General features: G+C 37.9%; 1 protein-coding gene across 2 annotated transcripts in view; it reads left to right on the top strand.

Annotated features, from left to right (window-relative positions):
- Positions 1-6,753: 6,753 nt before the first annotated feature.
- LOC114046272 (probable cysteine--tRNA ligase, mitochondrial) overlaps positions 6,754-26,988 on the top strand; it is a 61,258-nt gene continuing 41,023 nt past the window's right edge. The window contains exons 1-6 of one of the 2 annotated variants that reach the window (XM_027866560.1): positions 6,754-7,013; positions 7,914-7,964; positions 16,488-16,605; positions 22,166-22,237; positions 22,393-22,498; positions 26,344-26,427. In XM_027866560.1, the coding sequence (XP_027722361.1) occupies positions 6,754-7,013; positions 7,914-7,964; positions 16,488-16,605; positions 22,166-22,237; positions 22,393-22,498; positions 26,344-26,427 (691 nt within the window). Of the gene's footprint in view, positions 7,014-7,913; positions 7,965-16,487; positions 16,606-22,165; positions 22,238-22,392; positions 22,499-26,343; positions 26,428-26,988 lie in introns of those variants that run through there. The other variant, XM_027866561.1, reaches the window with a different exon arrangement.

Below are 26,988 nucleotides of genomic sequence, written 5' to 3'. Positions count from 1 at the left end.
ATTTATAGGTAGCAAACTCCCTTCCTCTTCCCTCTGTGACTCCTAAGAGTCCACTTCTGGTGCACAAAATACTGTGTAGTAGCTGAACAGACAGTAATAAAACCTACAACATCTTTTAGTTACCCTGATTACTTCTTGCTTTATCACCTATTTTAACGTACTGTTTCTCCTACTCTCTCAAGTGGAGAAGGGTCTTGGTTTTATTTTCCCCTTACAGAAACTATCCAAACTGTGTTCTTTATCTCTCCTGTTTCTCTTTTTAATGCGTATATGTGCCTGGTTTGTTTTTTTTTTTATCCCTTGATTTCAGCAGTATTTTCTCCTTTTACTTTGCCAGGCTTCCTAGGAAAATCTATGAAGATCCACTAATAGTCCTGAAATTTACCTGAGTATACAGTTCTGGTGGTTTAATATGGAATGTCTTACAAAATATCCGGATCCTTAAAGTATAATGTAGAAAATTTGATATTTTGTTGTATGGAGGAATGACCTGGTGAAATTTAAGAGGTCTAATTTTTTTTTAAAGAGTGTAAGCAAATATCTTTGTGATATTAAATGTCTGTAGATAAAACTTGCTTGAGATATACTGTGTTTCCAAAGGGGTGTATCCAAGTTGTTAGGACTATGAATGTTGAGGTATTCATTACTACCCCCAACATCAGTTAAATAATTTTTAAACCACTGAATGCAGCAATTTCATTTTGAAGATGAAGAAAAAAGGCAATGGGCTATTTGCCTGGTAGTTGGAGAATGAAATGTTTGTTTCTTTGCTCACAGGTTTATACTTCTTTTAGATTTGGCCCAGCTTAAAATTAAACCATGTGGACATATCTGAAGTTTCAGACTTCAGTTCAGCCTTACCTTCAACATTACTCTCTTCCTACATCTGATTTAAAAAGTAAAATGGATAATGACAGTAGTTTCTTTTAACCTCCCTACAAATATACCCATGGTTCTCCATCCTTAAAAAACTCTCACTTGATCTGACCATCCCTGATATAACTCCTATTTAACTCCTCAAATAAGTGTCTAAACTTCTTGAGAAAGCTGTCTACACTGGCTACATCCTCTTTCTTTTATTTCACTTGATATTAAATCCTCTGCCATCTGGGTTCCCACTTTATCACCTAAAACTCATCCCTCCAAAGTTACCAGTGATCTATTTCTTAATGGTCAAATCTAATAGTCCTTATTAGTCCTCATCCTTCTTGGCCTCTCTGCAATTTTTGATAGTGTCAATCATTCTCTTTTCCTGAATAACCTTCTTCTCAAGTTTTCCTAATATTGCTTATTCCTGGTTCTCTTATCTGTCTTGTCCTCTCTCCTCATTCTTCTTTGCTGGAATTACATCCAAGTCAAGCCCACTAATTGTGGATGTCCCCTAAGCCTAGATTCTCTTCTCTCCCTCCTAACCAAGGGTCATTGATCTAGGGTTTGTAAACTTTTTTCCATGTAAATATATATATATATATATATATAAAATACATATATATGCATATGTGTGTTTGCATATATGTAATTAGTTTCCATTATAATCCTATTATTTTTATCCACTTAAAACTATTATTCTGAAAATGGGTTCACCAGACTGCTGGAAGGATCAATGACAGAAAAAAGGTTAACCTCTGCTCTCTACTAACACACTTGGTGAGTTCATCGGCTCCCACAGGTTTGAGGATCATCTCTATGCAGACAATTCCCAGATTTCTATATAACCAACTCTTGTCTCTCTCCTGAGATACAATCCCAAATCACCAACTGCCTTTTAACATCTTGAACTGGATGTGCTATCAACATTTCAAACTCAACAGATCCAAAACAAAACTTATTTTCTTCCTCTCCAAACCTTCCCCTCTTCCTAACTTCCCTATTACTATTGAGAGCACCACCATCCTGACAAGTTAACTAAGCTCAGTCAGCCTCAGCTCCTCACTGATAAGTCATCTCACATATCCAATGGGTTCATTGTCAAGTCTTATGGTTTCTACCTTCACAATATCTCTTCTTTACCTACCTTTCTCTACACCTACAGTCACCACACTGGTACAGGCCTGAATCAGCCTCTCTCCCAGACTGTTGCAACAGTCTTCTAGTTGGTCTCCATTGCCTCTCTTTACCTCCCCCTTCCAAATCATCGGAGAGTCAGCTGCCAAAGTTGCCTTACTTTTTTTTTTCAGGCTTATATTATGCCCTTCTATGGACTCCACAATCCAGCAACACCTGCCTTCTTACTATTCCTTGCACAGAGCACTCCACCTTAAATTACTAACTGCCTAGCAAACTCTCAAACTCAACACATCCAAAAACCAACTCTTCCAATTTCCTCCCCAGCCCTCCCCTTTCCCACCTTCTCAATCACCAATGTCAACCTCAACTCTTCACTTCACATATCTAGTTGCCTGCCAAGTCTTGTCATTTCTACCTTCATAACATCTCCTATATAATGTCTCCTCTCTACTCCCATATCCGCCACCTTTATCACCTCACACCTTCAGAAGGCAATACCTTCTGATTGGTCTTCCTGTCTCCAGTCTCTAGTCCATCTGCCATTCAGCTGCCAAAGTGGTTTTAAAGCACAAATTCCAGTAGCTCCCTATTACCTCCCACATAAAATCCTCTGTTTGATATTTAACATCTGGCCCTTCTGACCTGTCCAGTTTTCTTTACTTCACTCCCCTTCAGCTTCATAATCTAGAAACACTGGCTTTCTTGCTCTTGCTTGAGCTGAATACTCCACATCCCAATTCAGTGCCTTTTCACTGGATCTTCCTCCTCACCACCTCCTGGCTTCCTTCAAGACTCAATTCAAATGACATCTTCTGTAGGCTTTTCCCCATTTTTCTACTCCCCCTGCTCGCCATCACTCCAAGTGCCTCTTCTGAATTTACATTCCATCTACACTATACTCTGCACGTACAACTTTTTGTGTGTTGTCTCCTTCATTATAATGAGTTCCTTGAGGTCAAGGCCCATGTTTTTTTTTTTAAATCCCCTATTCTTAACACAGGGTTATTGCTTAATATATGCTTTTTTGCTTAATAGACTGGTACTCTAGTAAGTGGTCAACTAGCCTATAAATCTAGAACTTTTATTCATAGCTACTTCAAAAAGAGAAAACATTTTTCCATTTAAAAATTAACCAAGAAACAAGTTAAGAGCTAGATTAACATTTTTTATTGGAATAATTATGTCAGGTAGCATTGACTACTGATTAGAGAACTAGCCTCAAAACAAAAAAGACTGGGGTTCAATTCCAGCAAGTTCCTATATGCTGTCTATGTGATTCTAGGCAAGAATGTCTCAGTTCTCCAGACAACTCCCTAAAAGTTGCAGAGAAACCACTCTCTCCATTTCGGCAGACAGAAGTTTCCTCAAGTGGGAGTTCTTTATACCAAGGACATCACAGGTGTAGTCTCTATCCCATCATTATCTCTCTAATATCCACCTTCTCCTTTGGCTCTATTCAGAAAATTAAAAAAACTAAAAATCAAAACCAAAACAAAACAAAACCTCTTTACCATGTAATACAATATACTATGGATTTTAGTTAAAGAGATGTCAAACACCCACTTGAGGCCCACAACATTCATATGGCTCAAGTGCAGCCCAAAAGATTGAAATATTAATGGGAAATATCTAACAAAATAAACAAAAATAAAATGAAACACTGATAATGCCAATATGTGGTTTTCTAAGTCAATATGCAGTCCATAAGGATCCTTATGTATGGCTTAGTGGCCCCTTTTCTATTTGAGTTTGACACCACTGCACTGGGTCATAGTTACTCTTTAAATGAAATTCCAAGTCTATGAGGTTAATTTAATTTAATAAGCATTTATTAAGGCCTAGTGCAAGGCACTGTACTTGTTCTGGAAATACAAAGGTAAAACAACAGTCCCTGCCTTCAAGAAACTTACTTAATTTCTACTAAAAAGATACATTTACTTGAATAAAATACAAGATTAGTTGAGAAGGTTGCCAACATTAACTAGATCCAAACTGGAATAGCTGCTTATGAGAAGAGGTGACTCTGAAGTAGAACCCTGAAGGAAGCTAAGGATTTTAAGAGAGGTGAGGAGGGAAGGCATTTTAGTTATGGATGTGAAAGGTCGAGGTTGGGGGGGGCAGGGATGGAATGCTGAGTCGGGGATCCAGCAAGTAGGCCACTTTAACGTAGAATAATTGTGATAAGACATTTTAGAAGAGTTTAAACTCTCCAAATTATTCAATCAATGGAAGTCTATTCTTGTTGCTTTTTGGATCCTATTGTAGAAAAAACGTTAAAACTTTTGGAAAAATGATATCTCTAGATTAAGCTGCCAATACACCTTTTAAATTAAAGCAAAATATGTCATACATATGTAAAAATTTTTGTTTTCATAAAATTTGAAAATGAAATGCAAACGTAAAAAATAGAATAATTCATACGAAGTTTAAAATTCCTTAAAATGTCTTTATTCTATGCTTTAGCATTTGCTAAAATTTTGACTGAAAACAAGATGATGAACAATTTATATATGAAAATATCTTTACTACCTTAATAGTCAACCTGTTTTGCCATCACCAAGAAATGTTTGTGAAGCACTGGTGATTTCAAAAGGCTCTAGAAAAAGGCCCAACTGCTGCCTGTACACTGATTTCATAGCCAGTTTCAGGAAGACAGTAAAATCTGTCCTTGATAAAAAGTTATTATCTTCTCTGGCCAATTCAAATATGCCAACCATATGAATCTACCATGTCTGGAATTTAATCTTGGTGTTTCTGAATTTGTAATCAAAGAAAGTTCTCTAGATTTCTGATTAAGCTTCAAATATTCACAGATAGTAAAGATGGTTAACTTTTTTGTTGAAGTGTATCTGGGTCAGAGCTTCCCTTATTAAGTTGTGATTTTACTGTCTTTTCATTTCACCTGCAGAACTGATTAAAGTTATGCAAGATTAATTCAGAAAACATTCAAAAAACATTTACTGGGTGCCTACTGTCTTCAGAGAACTGCCAAATTCTAAGACGAGTTTCCAAAAAGAGTTTACATTCTATAGCACTTAAAATATACTTTACTAGAAATGAGAAAATTATAAAGTAGCAAAATCAAGTACTGTATATGAATACAAAATGTATACCCATGTACTATACTGAAAGAATTATCATAGTAAAATGGAATTAGGAATAACAGTGTCTTGCATTAGACAATCAAATGTTAATATTTACCCAGGGCTACTAATTCAAATTGTGACTTAGCGTTCTAAGTCTTGGAGCACTTAATGTTTTCTCATGACACTAAATGTCTTTTGGTGACGTCTTTCTTTTTTTTTTTCTGGAGAAATATAGGAATCAGTGACCCCAGGGATCTTGGCTTTGTTATTTTGACAAGCATTTGGGGGAAATACCTTATGTCTGTTGTTATACTTTAGCATTAATTTCTGGAACAGTAATATGAGAAAACAACAAAGAAACTTTCTTTTTTTAGATGTAATCACTCAAAAGTATGACTGAGGAGAGTCAAAAAGACGTGAGACATTCTATTTTGATGGTTGTGAGGAAAAGTGATTCTTTGGGAAAGACACTGCTTGTCTTATACCACACGTACATCGGGATGAGATGACTGGAAAACTGCAGGGCACGTGCAGGGTTGTGCTGCCAAGCTGTTGACAATTTGAGATTTTGAAAGTTACTAGTCTCTTAGTCTAATGTACATTTCAAAATGATTCCCCCCAGAAGGTGGGAGGGTGAGGGTTAAATTTTAAAACGTCTTAAAATAAATCCAAAAGGAAATTTCCTACCGCCCATGCGCGAGAACCGAGTAATTTTTGTGCAAGCTTAACATAGTATCTTGGGTATTTAATTTGTGTGGGGGCACTGGAGGCAGTGTGTGTTTTGTGTATGTGTGCTAAAAGCCGCAGTGCTAGGGTTCCAGGCGCTCCGTTACCATTTCTATTGTTGGGGCTCCTCCGGAGGGGCAGCAGTCAGTTGACCGCCCTGCACCGGGGAAAGGAGGCTTTTTCGCGTCCGGCTCGGAAAAACCAAGGAGCAGACGGACCACCGCCCCGCGGGCTGGCGGGCTCGCCCGTTACCCCAGGCGCAGCTCTTGCTAAGGGGCCGGGGGCCGCGGGCAGCCTCCCCGAGACCGGAGCGCTCCCCGAGGGCCTGGCGAGTCCGCTCGCGCAGGCCGGGCACCAACATGCGCTTATTAGGAGAACGTGCCTCTTCCTTTGGGGAGGGGTAGACGTGGCTGAACAGGGTGGAGGAAGACGGAGAGGGAGGCTCCGGGGCCACCTCAAGCCCCACCCTTTTCCGGAGCCCGCGCAGGCTTCTGGGGTTTCCCCCGACCCTGTCCCGGCTCCCGGGGCGCCGCAGTTGTAGCTACAGTTGGAGGAAAGGCTGTTCCGTGCGCCGCACGTCCCCCTCACGTGGCGTCTTGGTGTTCAGCCCCGCCTCCTTCCCCCTGCACGAGGTCGTGAACTTGCCCCGCGGGGCGGAGGGCCAGTGCCCGGGGGCCTGGGGCTGCTCCAGCTCAGGCCTCTCAGCTCTGCGGCCGGGGCGGCGCTTCGGGCTCTGCTTGGGGCTCGGCCTTGGGCGGGGAGGAGTCGGAAGGCCGCCCCAGGGGGCGGGACGAGGGAGGAGAAGGTGGGCTTTCCGGCCGGCCCCTCATCGGGGCGGCCGAGCGGAGCGTGCGGCGGTGGTGCAGCGGCCTAGCCTCCACGACTCTCCCGCGCTCTGCTCACCTGCACCCCGGCCCGCGGGACGCGGGGGCTAATGTCGCTGCGGCGCGGGCCGCTCCTGAGCCCGGCCCTGTGGGGGCTGCGGGGCGCCGGCCATTGGCGGGCGCTGCCCGTCCTCGCCACTCTCGTCTGCCGGCGGCCGGCGGGCTGGCTCCCCTGGGCCCGCTGCGTGTGTGTAGGCCGCGGGAAGGAGTGGCGGCTGCCCCCGGGCCACGACACGGGCATCCAGATCTACAACAGTCTAACCCAAAGGAAAGACCCTTTAATCCTGCCCCGCCCGGAAGCGATCTCCTGGTAGCGCTGGCGATTCGTTACCGGAATTTGGGGTCACCCCCGGGGGCGGGGGGGGGGCGGGGAGGAGGGACAGGTGGTGGGGGAGGAGCGAACCCACAGTTTCCCGGGGGAGTAGACTTAACGCATTTATTTCTTCTAAATCTGGACAGTTAGGAGACGCATTATGTGCCATTAAATCTGTTTTATGTTACATTGAATTCGCAGTTTTATTTTTAATTTGCGATGTGAAATAACCAGGCCAAGTGTCAACGGAAGCAGCATGGTATTGTAGAAACAATGCGGGAGTTTGGAGTATGAGCATCTCTGTCGTCTGCTCACCTGTGGGACAGGCCCTGAGCTCTCTGTACCTTAGTTTGGGAGTTGGACTAAAAGTCCTCTGAGGTCTTTTCCTCCTCTTAATACACCGTCTTGTGATCTGAGGTCGGGGTTTAAATCCTGTCTGCTACCTGCTGGCCCACGGTCAACTATGTTTGTTTATCATGGGTCCTTTGGCAGTCTGATGAAGCCAATGAACTCCTTAGAACATTTCAAAGTATAAAAATACGTAAAGTTAGAAAGGAAGCCAGTTACAATGAAATAGATAACAAAATTTTCAAAAGTTCACGTATCCCAGGTTAAGAACTCTTGTGCTAGCTATATATATGCAAGTTATTTTTCTTCGTGGGGGTTGGGAGAGGTCCACAGTTTTAGTTCCCTCACCTGTGAGAAGGGAGGGATGGAGGAAAGGACTTGGCCCTGAATCCTTCCTCTCCCAGCTCAAAAATCCTCAGACCCTGTCTAAGAATTTGTTTTAAAATGGTAATGCATTGTCAAATTAATAGCTATCTTATAATTATGAATATAGTGCCCTGTTACTGGAAAGCCATTTCAGTCAGTGATGGATCTTAACTTTGTTCACAGGTACAGTTGTGGACCAACTGTTTATGATCATGCACATCTTGGGCATGCTTGGTGAGTTGTGATGCATTTGTCTTTCTACATTTGTTTTGCATTTAAAAATATTTCTACTTGTAAAAGAAATGGCATTAAAAAAAAAACCAAATAGATTTGTCATTCTCTTACAATAATTTTAATCTGCCCTGGTCAGAATCACCACCTTACATGATGAAGTTATTGTATAAATGTTCGATTTCCCTTGTATCTCAACCTGCAGTCTCTGGAGGTTTGAAAACATGTTATGAAGAAATGGACAGTTTAAGTACTCTGGCATTTACTTTAATTTCAGCCAGCTGGGTAAATGTTAAATAATTGGCACAACTGAAGATATTACTGTATTCATTTATTTAAAACCCACCTTTTTGATTAATTTGACATATCCCTAATATGTCTTACATCCTAACCGTAGTAGTAAAGAAGCTGTCCTAAAAGTATTTACCTTTTGTAAGAGTGATTAAAATTGTAAATTTCTGAATCCTTTTTATATGAAAATTAGGCAGCTTCCTACAAGTAAATTGGCCAGAATAAACTCCCAAAAGTTATAGGCATTGAAAATATTTTTATTTGCCCGGTGTATGCTACCTATGATGAGAAAAAATGTTTTTTTCCTTAACTTTGCCTTGTCTCATAGTCTATCACTTCAGTACTAATATTAACCTTTTAATAGTGTTATTTAGTTATTTATAGCCCCTAAATTTTTTCAAATTCAACTGTTAGATTGATCAGATGCTCTGATTTCTTCTTGGAATAGGGCTTTTCAGTTTTGAAGAAATATAATGGAAATATAAGGTGCTATATTGTAACTAATAAAAGTCTTGTTTCTCTGTAATACAGAAGGCGGAGGTATTTAATTTCAGTCATTCCGTTAGTCAGTAAACATTTATTAATTGCCTGAATAACAACAGCTATGTGCCAGGCACTATGCCAGTTGCTTTAGAAACAAAGGCACAAAATAATCCCTGCCCTTGAGGAGCTAACAATCTGATGATTTTATTGGGTGATGTCAAGTCTCCTTTTGACTTGTCAGTCACCTTTTTGCTTATATTCCCTCACCCCATTTTGAACTGTGGTATTAAAAAAGGAGTAAGACTAGGGAGAAAGGTGAAATGTTTGGAACTGAGACTTCTTGGTAGCCTTGACAGCTGATTTCCTTTCCACTTCTAGTATCACAATCTCTAGTTTCAAGGGCTTGAAGGCATTTTAAGAACTGTTGAAGGGGCCATATGAATTGTTAGATACTCTGAAATTTACCTTTAGCTTTTAATTAACCATCTTTTTATCTGCTTTTACTAAGCCTTCCAGAATAGGTAGGGAGGAGGAAAACAGTTTGTAGAAAAACTTATTACTTAAAATTTTGCAGGGAGAAATATATGAAGAAAGAAAATGTGCAACTATGTGGTCAGTCTTTGTATCTATTCTGAGAAGGTAGATTTTCCCCAAACTTCTAAAGGGTTATTACTCAGGGAAAAAACTGAATTTTTAAAAATATGCCTATAGCTGTAGTCTTTGTACTTGGTGGTGGTGGTTTGTTTAATTGAATGGTTTGGTTTGAAGTGAAAAATTATTGTCAGATGTCAAGATGACTGAAATGTTAACTTGTTGAATTCTATTTCACTAGATGTTTTATGCTGATAGCTACATAAATTGCCTGTTTAATAAGAGGGGTAACTAGAATCTGATAGTATCCTGGTCATTTTTTACATTATCCTTAAAGTTGATTTTAGAGTTTGCTGGTTTCCTATGGACTTTCCTCCTTTACTTAATGAATCCTGTCAGTAAGCAAACGTATCAAAAGCTGTGTACAAGTCTGGTATGAAGTATAAGATGTAGTTTCTGGTCTCAGGGAGCTCACAGTCTGGTTGAAAAGACTGACTATGCATTTAAGAAATAATTATATATTATAGTATAAAATTACCAGATGAGTGGTAGAGACAATACTTGCTTTACAAATTTAGGGGAAAGGGGGAATCTGTTATAACCTGGCCTGGATCAGGGTTATTTTCATAGAAGTTTGGGAACTTGAAGCCTTGGGAACTGGACCTTGAAGGGTAAGCCAGATTCAGTTAATGTAGAGGAGCAGTAGTTTGGGGAAGGAAGATGTTAGCAACTATAGAAGGTGTGTTTGATAACAGTGTGTTCTTATAGAGGATTTTGGAGGGCCTTAATATTCTCAGGCTAAGGTATATGTATTGCATCTTGCAGGTAATCGAGAGCCATTGAAGATTTTTGAGCAGAGAGTATCAGAAGATAACAGAATTGTAGAACTGAACAGAACTTTAGAGGTCAGCTAGTCCCCTCACTTTACAGATGGGAAAAAGGAGGCCAAGGGATAGTAAATGAATTATAAAAGGTCATACATGTGATGGGCCTAGAACCCTGGTTTTCTGATAACCCACTTCAATATGGTGTTCATTAGCTTGGGTTAGAATAGTAACTACAACTTCTATTATCATTTAAAGGCACAAATTAGTCAATCAGCATTTATTAAATGTCTACTGGTTTAACTAAAACTCTAGCACTATAGAGCAATGGTTCATAACCTTTTTGGTTTCAAGACCTCATTATTACACTTTTAAAAATTATTGGGGATCCCAAATGTGGGTTTCATGGGTTATATTTATCAATATTTACTATACTAGAAGTTAAAACTGATAAATTTTAAAAATATTTATTACTTCATTTAAAAAACCATAAACTCACTACATGTTAACATAAATAACTTTTTATATAAAAATAACTACTTTATAAAACAAAAATATAGTGAGAATTACATTGTTTTATATATTTCTACAAGTCTTTTTAATGTCTGGCCTCATTGAAGGCAGCTGGATTCTTATATCTGCTGTATTCAATCTGTTGTGTTGTGTTGTTTTGGTTGAAGTATGTAAAGACAATATGACCTCATGCAGCTATGTAGTTGAAAAAGGAAGGAATATCTTAATAAGCAAATAGCATCTTAGAATTATGTAAATACACTTGACCTCACAGATCCTTAGAAAGCTCTTGGGAACCCTCAGAGGTGTGAAGACCACACTTCGAGAGCTGTTGATAAGAGAGATTGACCTCGACTTCTGTAGCAGCTTCCCAGACTTTCTTCTCCATCAGTCTTCCACACAACTGCCTAATTAATCTTCCTAAGTCATAGGCTCTTCTACCCCCAAATCCTTACGGATTCCCTATTTTTTCTAAAATAAAAACATACTCTGTTTAGTCTGGCATTTAAGACCTGGCACAATCTTGGTGCAACTCCCGTTTTCTAGATTTGTCAAGTTACTCCTCTTCATGTATATTCTGTGTTCTAACTAACCTAGATCTGCCCCCAAAGCCTTGATTCTTCATCTTCCCTTCATAGCTCAGCTCAGGTATCCCCTCCTTTGTGAAGCAAGGTTTCGTAATTGGGTGAATTATTTGTCATACTGACCTGTAGCAAGTTGGAGGGGAGCCCGGAGACTCTACCAAAACAGCACTGCCCCCTGCAGACCACAATTTAGCAGCATTCTGAATGAAGATAGATTTCTTTTTTGGAAGTCCTCTCTAACAAAGACAGGCTTTTATAGCTTCTCTCATTCTTGGAAGGGGTACTAGAAGTCGTTTGTTTACTTTACAATGAGGAATTCCCTTTCCAGCATCCCTAACAAGTCACTTGAAGATCTTCAGTGAAGGGGAATCCACTACTTTCCCAAGCTATCCGTTTCAGTTTTAGATCGCTTTCAGTGTTGGGACACTTTTTTTCTTACATGGTGCCTATATTAGTCTTCATCTGTACTTTGCATTAAGTTATTATTACACAGTGATGTGGGTACTTCTTCCAACAAAGCAGTTAATAACCCATTTTATCCTGCATTCCTCTTTGAGCTATTACCCTTTATGCCTCTTGCAGCCTATAATAAATCCTACATAGATGGTTTATGCAGCATTCTGGAGGCTACGCTCCAGACCTGTTGATATCATGTGGCTATCTATCCTGCAGGCTGCCTTATCTATTATCCCTTGTTCTTCCTTTATGAGCAGCACACCTCCCTTTCTCAAAAATACATTTCTCTGAAGGCATCCTTTTCACTGTTTGGCATGTACACTTCTTTATTAGTTAAGTGTTTCTGCCTATTCCAGCCACATACCTCTCCTTCGAATGCAGCCTTAAACACTAACCCTGGGCGAGTCACCTAACTACTCTTTACCATATAAGAGCACCTGCTTCACAGGGTTCTTGTGAGAATCAAATGAGATAATTTTTGTAAAGTTTATTCCTTTCATTTTCCCTTCCTCTTCCCATTGCTCTTTGGGTAACCCTCAACTTAATTCTTTTTTTTTTTAATGAAGTTTCATTAAAAAAAAATTAACAAGCTTTTTTCTCTCCCAATTCCCACCATCCCCATTGAAAAAAAGAAAAATAAAACCCTTGTAACAAATATGTGCAAGACTATAGAAATAAATTCCTACACTGACCATGTTTTTAAATGGTTTTCTCATTTTTCATATTTAGTCTGAAAAGGAGGTGAACAACATTTTTATCAATGGTCTTTTGGAATTGTGGTTGGCACTTGCTTTGATCAGAGTTTGTAAGTCTTTAAAAGTTGTTTGTTTTGACCCTGTTGCCTCAGCTTAGTTCTTTAAATACTGTGGTATTTTATGACTTAAAGCCATAGATCATCACTAAAAGAATATTGTTGTTAAAAAAGATGGGCCTCTATTTCAGGGAGAGAGTTGGGGGTCATTGAAAGCACTGAACATTATTCCCAAGGCCGTAGTTCTCCTTTGGTTGAGTTGCTATACTGTAATTCTTTAAAAAAAGAAAAATCTAGCACCCAGATTTTTTTGGTCAAAAAATAAGGGAAGGACATAGTAACTGATAACGAGATTCTTTCTTCATCCTTTCTTGGGTGATTGGATTATTATTTGGCAGAACTATGAATGTGGCTTAATTATAAACCATATAGGATTATCTCAGATGTATAGAACAGTGATTTAAATACTTTGAAGGAAATTGGGGGTAGGATAAAATAATCAGGATGCCAGAAGATTGGAAGCATCCTTGGGGTGTCTAGCCAGTTATGTTCCTGTGGTCTGTGTCTTCTAAAAAGCAGATCTTTGGATAGTTGTTTGACATGTTTATTTGTTTCCCAGTGATATTTTGCAGAGAAGAGGGATAGGTTTTATTTTTTGAATACTCTTTGTAAGGATGAGTCTGATTCTTATTCCTATATTACCTACTTCTCTGGATTGTGAGGAAAGTGCTTTGTAAACCTTAAGGCCCTATAGAAATGTGAATAGTTGCCATTTATGGAGAGAGGCTTTAATTTCTCTTTGAAGGCTTCCATGAGGTAAAGGTAGGGCATATTAGAGTCTACGCCCCCTGTGCTTCAGAAAAGGATATTGTAGGTGATAAAGGAAATGCTATCCCAGATGGTACTAGATCGCTAGGTTTTTGTATACATAGGTTTAGATGCTGTTTGGCCAGCTCTTCATCTGTAGCTTGACTAGTTTGTTTTTTAGAGAATAATTTTGTTGATGACTTTTTACCCCTTAGTCATTTCTTTATGTAATCTCTTCTCCTCTTCCTGCTTCTCTTCCCCCTTTACCCTTAATCCTTCCAGTCAGCACAGCTACTTGGTCTGATAGCATATACAACATTCTGCATCTCTAGTCACCTACCTCTGTACTGAGATAAGGAGGTGTGTTCCATTATCTCTTCTCTGAAACTAAGCTCTATTGATCTAGCTTTTTTTAGTATTTTTGGTCATTATTTTAGTCATCTTGTATATTGTTTTTCTGGTTCTAATTATTTCATTGTGCTTTAGTTCACATCGGTTTTTCCATGTTTCTCTGAATTCCACACTTATTATGTTTTTGGAGTGTGGTAGTATTCTACTACATTGGATTTGTTTAGCTAAAGTGCTCGTCCATCATGTTGTTTCCAGTTTTTTGCTACCAAAGTGTTTTTATGAATATTTTGGTGTATATGGAATCTTTTTGTTTTTCATAAGGTATATTATCCCAGGAGTGGAATCAGTAGGTTGAAAGATGTGAACAGTTTTGAGTTTTCTCACAGCTTCAAATTGTTTTCTGGAACAGTGGGACCAAATCATAGCTCTGCTAATATCTTCTTCCTATTTGTCTTTCCAACACATTAATTATTTCATCTTTTATCATCTTTGCCATTTTGAGGGTGCAGTGGAACTTCATAGGTGTTTAATTTTGTGTTCACCTAGTTATTAATGATGTGTAACATTTTTCATATGGTTTTTGCTAGCTTGTAATTCATTCAGAAACCAGTCATATCTTTTAATTCTTGTCTATTGGAGAATTACTCATATTTGTGTCAATTCCTTGTAAACATAAATTATTAGTTTTTTATCAGTGGTATTTGAAAACATTTTTCTAATTTGTACTTTCTAGTTATCTGGTGTATTGATTTTGTGCAAAAGTTTTTTGGTAATATATTATCAAAATTGCCTATTTTTATCTTTTATGACTTTCTTTGGTTTGGTTAATAATTCCTCTCCCACCCCACACTCTCACTCAGAGTTGTGAAAGGTATCTCCTTCTGTACCCCTCTAATTTGTTTATGATGTAACCATTTATATTTAGGTTGACTGTCCATTTGAAGTGAATTGTGGTATCTGATGTGAGATGCTAAAATGTGAAATTTCTGCTAAACTGCTTGTCAAGTTTTATAGGGAATTCTTTGGTTGAAAGGTTGAGGTGATTTAGGAAATGAGGCAAAATTAGATTTTTTTTATCAGTACAAATTATTAGTTTATTATTCTTTCCCCAGTTTAAGTGGCATTAATTAAACTATTGCCATACAGACTTATATGTATATTCAGGAGAGAAATGGCTGTGTTTGTGCTTCTTCCTAAATGTAATTGCATATCAGGTGTTAAGAAGTGTAAGCTAGATAGCTTATACTACTTATCACCTTATTCTCCATAGAGTTTGTGTTTTAGTTATCTTTATCTTCCTCCATGCAAAGTCAGTGCTTAATAAATGCCAACTGAATGAAAAACAAATAGCTACTTGTTTCTTTTAACAAATTGACATTTTTATTACTTTTCTTTCCATTTAATTTTGCAAGATATCTTCAACCATGTTACACAGTATTTAGCATTCTGGACTTGAAGTCAGAAAGACCTGAGTTCAAATGTGGCATCAAACATTTAGTTGTGTAACCCTGGACAAGTCACTTAACTTATATACCTCAGTTTCTTCATCTGTAAAATGAGGATATAAATAGTGGGTTTGTTGTAATGATAAAATGAGTTAATATTTATAAAGCACCTGAGAACTTTAAAGTTCTGTACAAATGCTAGCCATAGTTATTTTAAAAAGTGTATGGAGTGGGTGTTTTAAATATGCATACACACAGTACACGTATGTATATTTTATTATGCAGATTTTTGTGTACTTGTCACCTTATATACTACATGTATAGGCAAAATATATTTTGTCTTTACATAAATATATGCATAGTCAATCCACATTTACTTAGGCTTAAATATTTATTTTGTAAGAAGTGTTCGCGGTATCTCAGTATTCTTTTGACCCTTTTCATCAAGATTTGTCTTAACAGTTTGAGGTTGAGAAAGTTTGTGTACCTTCTGGCCTAAAAGTATATAGTGCTAACAGAGCTTGATCTAATTGTTTAGTATCTACAGACTAAAATAATTGCATTAATGGGAAATCAGACCGAAGAGCTTTTAGATGATTTCTTAACTAGATTTTTTTTCCCACCCTTAAAAGTATACACAATATATACTATGAAGTATAGTTCAAAGAAATGGCATTTAGTTCCCCATTAGTATAAATTTTTTTTTAAAAGTTTGTACTACATAGCTTTAATTGAAAAGCAATTGTATTTATTTTTCTTTTTTCTCTCTGCATAGCAGTGATGTGAAACTGGACATATTGCATGTAGGCTATGGAAAAGGATACTGAAGCTTTCAAACTCCGTAGATATTTAATAATAGTATTTAAAGAGAATTTCATCTTAAAGTTTAGGTGTAAACAAGCTTAAACTCCAAAAACAAAAGCCGGAAGAAGTGTACTGTAATTCAGAGAGTATCTTTAGAGGTTTATTGTAATGTAGACTTGAGAGTAGAATGATTCAGGAACAGTCTTTTTGTTTTACAAACTAAGTTTTACAAATTTAGCCTTAGGCCTAGTCAAGAAGGAATCTCTCCTTTCCTTTTGAACTCCTAGAACCTTTTTTTTTTTTTTTTGGTCTCTTTCATCCCCTTTCAATTCTACCTTCTATTATATAGCTTTTTGTGTACTTATCTTCCCACTCCTATTACTATATTGTAAACTCCATGAGGGCAGGGACTATTTATTTTATCTTGATTTTCACATAACATGTCTAGCATGTTTCTTCAGCACATAGTGGGCACTCCATAGGTATTTGTTTAATGAGTAAACGTCTTGAAGCCTTTTAAACAGAAGACATATAAATTATTTTAAAGAGTAATTTAATAGTAATTACTTTAGTAAATTATTTTCTATATAAAAAAGAGGAATTAAAATCTTATTTTCTCTTTTCAGTTCATATGTTCGGTTTGATATAATTAGAAGAATCTTAACCAAGGTTTTTGGATACAACATTGTCATGGTGATGGGGATTACAGATGTAGATGATAAAATAATCAGAAGAGCAACTGAGGTAAATATGAAATAATGCTAATTTGATGGCTGAGTATTACAACCTCTCATATATTTATACTTAGAGATTTAAAAATACTTAATTTATTCCCAGGTGGACTAGTCCTTATAATTTAAATAAACCAATCAGAGTCTTGTACTCATTTTTTGATCATGTCAGAAGAAGCTTGATTATTGGGCAGTAAAATGCTTTAATTCTTTTATGTTCTTAGGACTATTAATAAGTTAGCTATGATATATTCTTTGGTGCTATAAAAGCTTGAATTTTGCCCCCCAAATGAGTAATTTGTTTATTATGCTTGTCACACTTTCAGTGGCTTTTAAAAACTGTTTTGTTAGTTATTGATTAAGGACATGGATATTACTCATTTTATATCATTGCTTATTAATTTTTTAAAAATCTCAGAAAAACCTTAACATCTCTTATATTCTTTGTTTAATTTTTAGTGGGCATTTCTGTATATTGTATATGTCAGTGAAGGGAAGAAGGATGAGGAGATTATGTGATTAGTAGTTGAGAGTTTCTAGGTAAAAAATACTCTGCAGTTAGATATTCAAAATAAATCTCTCTTAGTCTGTAAGGAAGCAGTATGTTATAGGGGAAAGAGCCCTAGATTGTGAATTGGAGTGCCTGGATTTAAATCCTATTTCTAATGGTGTCTAACATTATGACTTTAGGTAAATCAAGAAATCTGTTTGCTTCTCAGTTTCCTGTAAGTTAAAAGGTATGGCAGAGAAATTTGTCTGGATGGAAAGAGATTCGCTTAGGAATGAAAAGGTTGAAAAAGGTTGAAATGACAAGTTGATTATAAGAGGACCTTGAATTTCAGACTTGAAGAGTTTAGATTTTAGTTAGTAGTAGGTGATGGGGAGCCGTTGTACATTTTTAATCAGGAGAGTAACTGATAAAAATGTTCTTGTTTGTTTCTTCCCAAAAAGGTTCTCCTGGAAACCTATTTCTGTATGATCTCTACTTCATAATTGACTGAAGGTGGGGGGTGGAGGTGGGTAAAGCATAGAGTATATCTAGAAAACTGTTGCAGGAATCTATAAGTTGATGACTCAGACAAGGGTCTGAAAGGAAGAGACATTGAGAAAGAAGAATAGACAGGATTTGCTGGTGGGGTATAGAGGGCAAAGGAAAGAGAAATTAAGCTTTATTATTATGGGTTTGAACCTAGTCTATCAGATGCTGCTGACGGAGACAAGGATGTATTAGGAAAGGGAGTTTGGAAAAGAAGGTGATTTCAGTTTAGAAAAAAAATTATTTTTAGATGTAGAGTATGTTTAAGGAATGATGCCTTAGAGACTAGTTTGGGATAGCAACAAGTCACAAGTAAAAGACTAGTTCAGGAGGTGTGTGTGTGTGTGTGTGTGTGTGTGTGTGTGTGTGTACATGTGTACATGTACAGGTACATGTTTTTATAGTGCTCAAGGAACACTAGTATCTCTGGTATGAGGGCTGCTAAGTGCTTTTCACGGCTGCTCATCCACCTTTGGTGTCCATCTGATACACTTAACTCTCACCTGTGGCCCCAAAAAGCTGAAGCATGCACAGCAGCCATACTTCAGTAAACCATTTTGGCAGATGGGCTAAACCAGGTTGAGGGTCTCAAACCCATTGGTGAGTTGGAAGGGTGTCTTCCCCAAGCATGTGAAGACTTCCCCAGGTGGACTGGGTGGGTGAGAACAGTTTATTCCATTGGCCTTGAAGGCAGGTGAAGCCGGTGCTGTGGAGCTCTTTAGACACTGGAAGACACCAAGATTGCCCACTGCACCCTGAGCCATTGCCAGTCATCCTGACTTTTATCTTACCACAGACTTCAGTGACTCTGAAGAGAGAATGAATCCGATGACTTTAGCAACTCTGCCTCATAAAATCTACTTTGTGTGAGAGTCAAAAGACATCACCTGAGCTCCTGTTGGTCTGATCAGCCACCGTCAGACACCCTGTACCTTAACCCCCAACATAGTGATGTCATTTTGGTCCTGTTGGAAGATGAAGGACAACCAGCCTACCACCATGTTTTTATATGTTTACATATATGTTTAATAAAGGCTTACAATCAGGGAACTTCTGCAGAATTAATTAAAAACCTGTAATCCGAAGAATTTAAAATATTTCCATACCTGTAAATTTTTGTGGCACCATTCACTATATTGAGCCTTATTATAACATATTTACATAGTGCTTTAAGGCTTTTGAATGCTTTGCTCATAGCAACAGTGTGAGGCTGGTAATATGAATATTATTCCATTTCACAGATGAGAAAACTGAGGCTTGGAGCAACTAAGTAACTTGCTTACAGTCATATGCTTTGTGTCAAGAGCTGGGATTTGAATTTGGATCTCCTAACTCTTAATTCAAAGTGCTGTTATCATGTCGTGTTATTTCACCCTATGAGGAGTCATGGCCTGGTTTAATTTTGCTCCTAAAGAAGTGTTACATTTTTGATGATAAATATGTATCTATATGCCAGTGGTAATGATATTCCATTTTTTAGTATTTCTCAAAAAGGCTATTCCTTTGTCTTACTGCCTTATTTTCTAATGGTGGCAAAATCTTGCATGCCATCTGCTTCGAGATTTGTTTTAAAAATATTTTAAATTATGATATTACACTTATCTGAATTACTCTTGACATTTAATTTTTGGCACAATTTGGGGTTTGTCAGACAAAAAGCAAAGCAGAAGGATTTATTAAACGAGTTTGAGATAGAAATTAAGAAACTTGGTTCCTTAGCATATTAACATTTAACTTTTTAAAAAGTGAAAAATATCTTCTCATGGTTCAAGGCAATTATCTTTTGTTCTAATCAGATACCAATATTTACAAGTACCTTGAAGCTATGGCTATAGGGATTGAGGTGCAACATCTGTGAACAATTAGAAACTCCTAAATACTGGAGTCCTTTGTCTGTTATCATTTAGTTATTTCTTCATTGGCAGAAATTAGTGTCATATAGTTGATTCTTTAATTTGTCTTCATAAATAAAGGGGAACTGGAATATGACTATCTCAAATAACGTGTTATTGTTATAGGAAGTTATGTGGAAAAATAAAATGTTAGCACATGATTTAAAGCTTTTCTAAGTTATAGTAGGAGAGATGCATTCTCGCATCATCAAGGACAGAGGTATCAGACTCCTTAGGCTGAACCAGATTAAAATGTAATTGGGAAATGTTTTAGCAAAATAAATAAAAATAGAGTACAACATATATAACATTAATTTGTGGTTTTGTAAGTTAATATGTTGCCTGTAGGGATCTGATTCTATTTGAGTTTGGCACCACTGGATTAGGTGATATTACCAGTCAGACTAAGAAACAGTTGTATGACCAGATTCAGAGTAAATTATTAATGGTTCAGTGGTGGCAGGAGATTTCCTGTGGAGTATCCCAAGGGCTCTGTGCTTGGCCCTCTGCTGTTTAACATTCTTGTCCGTGACAAAGATGTAGCTGGGTATATTCATCACATTTGCAGATAACACAAAGCTGAGAGGAATCACTTATGTGCTGGGTGATAAAGTCAGCATCCAAAAAGATCTGATAGGCTTGATCATTGGGCTGAATCTAATAAGATAAAATTTAACAGCAGTAAATGTAAAGTCTTGCACTTCAGGAAGAACCGTCAAGTATACGATTGGAAACATAATTAGACAGTAGTTGTGAATAAGATCTGGAGGTTTTAGTGACTAAAGTTCATTATGAGACCCAAGTTAGATGTGGCTGTCAGAAAAACTAGTCCAGTCTTGGGCTGCATTAAGAGCAAGGAATATAACTTCCAGGAATGAGGAGATTATATTCCCACCGTACTCTGCCCTTGTTAGAACTTACCTAAAGTATTACATTAGGTTCTGGATACCACAGTTTAAGAAAGGTGTTTATAAACTGGAGAATTTTCAAAGGAGAGAGACAAGGATCATGAAAAACCTTGAATTTTATGTCATATGAGGGTTGTTGGAGCACCTGAGCATGCTTTACTTGGAGAAGAAGACTCAGGAAGACCTGACAGTGGTCCTCAAGCATTCGAAGGAGAGGGATTAGACTTGTTCAATTTGGCCCTGGACGGTAGAACTAGGAGCAATGGGTGAAAGCTGCGAAAAGGCCTGTTTAGGCTTGAGGTCAGGAAAATTGTTCTGACATTGAGAGCCGTCCAAAAGTAGAATGGGCTGCTCTGAGAGGGGGCTGATTCCTCTTCCGTGTTCATCTTCAAGCAGAAGCTGGCCTGTTGAGTATGTTGGGATGAGTCTTATGTATGATAGGTTAGATTAGATGGCTGATGAAATCTCTTCTAACTCTAAAATTCTGTGATTCTCAGGTTAACCTAAAGCTTCACTTTTCATTCCCTGCACCTTTATAAATTGATGACAGTGGAAAGCATCCTAGAAGGAAGGGGTAGGAAGGAAAAGACAGCATGGAACTTCAAATAATACATACACAGATAAGAATGGGATCTTTTTCCTGTGGAAAACAGTACTCTGCAGGCTGTTTTATAATCATTTTAACCTAACTTTGTTTTTGTGATTAGTAGTTAAAAATAATATTTGAAACTTTTAAAGTGACCACTTGGAGACCTTTTCCATCTTAATTTGAATGTTTTGGACACCTTGGGCATCATCATCATCATCATCATTATTAATATTTCCACCTCTAGACAATGATCAACTTGTTGAATAACCTTCAGCAAATCAATTGACCTTTTCATTTCCATTTTCCCTGCTGTTTTACCTTTTGAATGTTTAAGTAAATGTTTATTTGGTTTTGGCTGTTGTGAGAAGTGCTAAATAAAATATTTGTGAAACTGCTTGCATATACATAGTGCCTTTGGAATTCTAATAATCATGTATGAAATGCTAGCAGGAAGCCTGGATGAATGATTTCTGGTTAGGGTTTTCATTCAAGTTTCATTTATCTCGTTTCTTTGATGGATAGTTAAATTGATTTTTTTTCTCATTTTAAAAGTATGAATGATTCTTGTAAAATTGTAAATTAATACCCTTTTAGGTAGCTATATAAGTTTGCGTATTTATAGGCCCCAATAGTTCTTTTTATGGATCTCTTTTCCTCTCCCCACTCCTATTGCCATATTTTAGGTTATTTTCTTTTGCTGTCTAAGAGTTTAGAAATTTAAGCATTCCCAATTGTAAAAAATTGGTGCAGAGAAGTAGTTTGATAGTTTGCCTTTTTGAGAATAGAGCAAAATAAACATTTTTATGGTGTAAAATAAGACTATTATTTGCTTAAATCTGTCACTTTTCCTTCTAACCAGAAAACCAAATCAGTTAAACCTTTATGACCCCCAAGTGCTTGGTACACATGTGGCTCTTGCACATGTTAGGCCTTTAATGTTTAATAGAGTTAAATGATTTAAAGTAAAATGTACTCAATAGATTGAAGGGCTCTTTAAAAAAAATGGTCAGGAACAATGGAACCATTTGGCCCAGTTTCTTCTTTGTATTTCAAAAGTAGCCTTAGCTTGCCTTTTCTCTTTTTATTGGCATATAGTTGACTACTTACTCTCCGTAGCCTCCTATTAATTATAAGCTTCTCTTTTGTAGATGGACATCTCGCCCTCAGCTTTGGCCCGTCTTTATGAGGAAGATTTTAAACTAGATATGGCTACATTGAAGGTACTGTCACAATTCATTAAAAACTGGCTATGTGTTTTTTCCCCCATTTTGTATTCTTGGGTTCTCTTTAATAAGCAAAATACCATCATATTGTAAATGACTAACATGTTTTCACGAGTAGTCCTTAAACCCAGCCCTTTTCTCCTTTACTTTAGGTTCTTCCACCTACAGTGTATATGAGAGTAACTGACAATATTCCTCATATAATTTCATTTATTGAAGGAATAATTTCTAAGGGGCATGCTTATTCAACTATGAAAGGTAAGATTTATGTGATTAATATCTAGTTGTAATTTGTGTATGACCACAGTACATTTGGTAGGATTTTGAGAAACCTGACAATATATTATTAATATCATTTATTATTATTGTTAATGATAGAATTAGCTAGCATTCATATAGCACTTTAAGGTTTGCAAAGTGTTTACAAATATCTCATTTTATCCTCACGACAACCCTGGGAGGTATGTATTATTATTATCCCCATTATTATAAAGGAAGGCAGATAGAGTAAGTGACTTTTCTTTGGTCACACAGTTGGTCTGAGACAGTCTTGAACTTCAGTCTTTTGGGTTCCAAGTCCTCTGCTCTACCTATAGTGGCACCTGTCTTGTCTGTCTGTCTGTCTGCCTGCCTGCCTGCCTGCCTGCCTGCCTGCCTGCCTGCCTGCCTACCTGCCTGCCTGCCTGCCTACCTGCCTACCTGCCTACCTACCTACCTACCTACCTACCTACCTACCTACCTACCTATGGACTATTTCCCAGTAACAGTTACCAGTATCAACAGAGATTACATAAAATATTTTGCTGGACTTTTTGATATAATTCTCACTTAAAAAACATTTTGGTCAATTCTAAAGTAATTATGTTCCATTCTAATACAAGTAGATTTCTGCCCTTTAAATGAAATTTGTTTTTAAAATTAATTTACATAATCATATAAATTTGATGATTGTCCAGAGTGACTAAGCCTGGTCAAAAGTTCAGAGGGTTTCTAATGCTCTTCCTGGTTTCCCAGGAAAGGGGGCTAGTAACTATGGTATTTCATTTTGATCAGCAAGGATGAAGTGTCTCCCTTGCCCTCTTCTCTGACAGTTTAAATCTTGTATTTCCTTTAAGGCTTGTGTCAGCCCATACCATCTCCATTAACCTTTTCCTGACCAGCAGTAGCGTACAATAAACTTTTCTGTTGGTGAATATTGAGTCGATAACATGTAATCCACAGTTCATTGTGGATGGTCATGATTTTAATCATCTAGTATCCCAGGTACAAATTGTAAACTCCCGGAGTTCCTGGACCATGTTTTTTATTTTCCCCAGGACCTGGTTCTGGTACATACTGGCAGCGAGACCTTGGCTGAGCAGGTTACTCTCTTAATACTCTAATTTGCAGAGAAGGTACTAATTTAGATTAGTGGTGTTTCCTTATCAGGGAATTTCTTTTTTTTTCTTTTTTTGGTGAGGCAATTAGGGTTAAGTGACTTGCCCAGGGTCACACAGCTAGTACACGTCAAGTGTCTGAGGCCAGATTTGAACTCAAGTCCTCCTGACTCCAAGACCAGATCTCTATCCACTGTGCCACCTAGCAGCCCCATCTGGGAATTTCTTGTACCAGTGAAATCACAGGTCTAGACCCTATCCCGAAATCAGAAAATAGTGGAATTTATATTAATTTGGACTTTTTGGTGATTTCTTAGGGTCTTATAAGCTATGTGTCTGTGTGTGGGGGGAAATTACTTAGCAAATTAATAGTTTAAACAAAATTGGAAAGGGAGATATTTAAGAAAACATTATGTATACGTATCCTCATGCATGAAAAATATCCTTTTATGTACAATCAAATGATATGCTAATAATTTTTTTTAGTCTTAAAGCCCCTACCCTTTCTGTCTTCCCTTATAAACACCTCTCTACTAGGCAAATTGTTAGCCTAGTTGGAATATTGTATATGCTTTTAGGGTTATTTCCTATTAAAGCTTCATTTCTTATTTATTTATTCATTCATTCATTCATTTATTTATTTATAGTGAGGCAATTGGGGTTAAGTGACTTGCCCAAGGTCACACAGCTAGTACATGTCAGGTGTTGGGTCTGAGGCCGAATTTGAACTCAGGTCCTCCTGACTTCAGGGCCGGTGCTCTATCCACTGTGCCACCTAGCTGCCCCCTTCATTTCTTTTTTAAAAAAATTCTATTATTGAGATTTGTTCTCTCCTCTCACAATTAGTTCACATATGAGGTCTAATTATATTACTAGCTATAATCTAAAGATAATAAATTTGAAGAGTTGGAAGACTGCCATGATCTAAGATGGAGGGAACAAGAAAATAGTCATATAAAAGTTGAATCAAATTCATCTGTCTTTTGAGGGGTAAGCAACATGAAGTAGTAGACCAAGTCCTAGATTTGAGGTCCCGACTTTGCCATTCGTTGCTTATCTGTGACCTTAAGCAAGTCTTTGAATCTCTTGAGTGTACCGGCCGCGCCGACTTTGTGCCAGCCGCGCCGTACACTCTCCTCCTATAAGGAGCAGGCTGCCAGAGTCATACTACTTACCAGTCTTCGGAGCCTACCCGGATACACACACACACACACAGAGACGAACCCATCAGGAGGCTGCCAACACCCGAGCTTTATTCAGAGGCCATCACAGCAAGGCCAAGCAGAAAGGCCAGAGCAACAGAGCAGGAGCAAAGAGAGCGCATGATCTAACCACGCTCGTTCCTTAAGTACCTACTTAGCCCCTCCTCCTCAGCCCGCCTACTAGCCAATGATTGTAGGGTCAGATACCGGAAGGGGCTGTCTGAGTTTAGTGCAAAGGGAGAGGGAGTGACGCAGGAGGCCAGGACCGGATACAGGAAGGAGGCGTCTGGGATTAGTGCATAGACAGAGTACGTGACCTAGGAAGTCAGGCCCAGGTACCGGGAGGAGGCGTCTGGGGTCAGTGCTACACAAAGGGACCCAGGAAGTCAGGAAGGTCACAGGAAGGAGGCGTATGGGGTTGACGTTGCATATAGGGAGGGGACTAAGCAAAGGGAACTCAGTCCTCTGCCGTCCCACTCCCACGTAGCACCGCCCCTTGCCTCAGGAGCACATGCTCTGGCTACTTCCTTGCACCCAGCTTATCTCACATAGCACCGCCCACTGCCTCAGGGCTTCTCCGTATCCAGCCCATCCCAGTTCACCACAACTCCGCCTACCACAGCCCCTGCCTCGACTTCCAAATACCCAGATCTTACCCCAGTCTTGCCACAACGCCCACCTGGCAGTAGCCAACATCAGACAGTCCCTCACACTTGAGGCCTCAGTTTCTTCATCTGTAAAATGAAAGAGATTGAACTAAGTGATCTCTAAGGCTTCCTTCAGCTCTAAATTTCTGATTTTAATTAAAATGGCTTATTTCTGTGCTACTTAGTTGCTAATCCTACCTACTTTCAGGGAGGAACATCATCCTTAGCATAAACAGCAGCTTAAACAGCTAGGGAGACTTCATAAATTAGTATTTTATAGTATTTTTACTGTCTTGATAAGGTCTCCTTAGTTCTGAGCCTTTTGCTTTTTAGCTCTGTTTCATTACAGTTTTGTCATCAGAAGTAGGATAGTGCTTACAACTAGTTCTGCAGTGAAATTTCTGAATCTGTCTCTTAATCTCATTTGAAAAATGTGGTGTATGTGTCCGTGTAAAAATATAGACAAATGTTATTCAGCGTAGAGACAGAACCTTATAAGTAAGACACCTAAAATGCCTTCATATAGATTAGGGTTAGGGAAACAATTTCGTTTACTGATTTCCCATGAACCAGGAATGTCCAAGATTAGTGAAATTAGCTTGCCTTATAGTTTATCTTTTTAAAAAAATCTCCCCAAAACTTTATTATAAAGAATTTGTGCCAATTAAACACAGTACTTTATCTGTATTCCGATTTTGTACAAATGTATAGTTTGAAAAGTACTTTTTAAACTCCTGTTTATGATCCACAGACTAACAAAAATAAATTTAAATGTCATTAAACTTTAATAACTTGGTTTGATATCATGTTAACACAGCTGTTGGTCTTTCAGCCTGGGAAATAAACCACTGATTTTAATAATGATTTTTTTTTTTAAGGTAATGTTTACTTTGACCTTAAGTCTAGAGGAGACAAATATGGGAAATTAATTGGTGTTGTCCCAGAAGAAGGGGTGGAATCAGGTAGGTTGATTGAATTTTCTCCTAAGGGCTTAAGATGAAATTGGCATGTTGTGTTTTTTAAAAGTAGTTTTTTTATTGGTATCTTTTTCTTTTTTAACATTACCTAGATTTCTTCATGTCCCTTCCCCTCTACTTCCACAGAGATATCCCTTATAACAAAGACTTTTTTTTATAAAAAGAGAGAAAAAGGAAGGAGAGGAAAAGAATTAGTAAAACTGATCAAACATTGAAAAAATTGATTTGATATGTAGTGTTCCACATGGACTCGGACTTCTGCAAGTAGCAAGCAGAGGTGTCTTCTAATATTTCTTCTTTGGGACCAAATTCATCCTTCATAATTTTCCAACTTTAAGTTTGATTATCTTGTTATATTTTCCATTTCAGTGCTATAATGTTTATGTATGTTGTTATCCTGTTGTATTCTATTTCTAGTACTTGGTCCATGTGTTAGTCCAATGTTATGCCCTCTGTGAGTAGTCAGTAAATATTAACAGCATCAGATTGGGAAATGAAGAGATAATCAAGTTTGTATATAAACTGAAAAGAAGTGTGCCATCATAT

This window comes from Vombatus ursinus, unplaced genomic scaffold (genome assembly GCF_900497805.2).
Source record: "Vombatus ursinus unplaced genomic scaffold, bare-nosed wombat genome assembly UNPS02014781.1, whole genome shotgun sequence".
Taxonomy (NCBI): domain Eukaryota; kingdom Metazoa; phylum Chordata; class Mammalia; order Diprotodontia; family Vombatidae; genus Vombatus; species Vombatus ursinus.
Note: the sequence above shows the minus strand (reverse complement) of the source record. Positions and strands in the feature narration are given on the sequence as shown.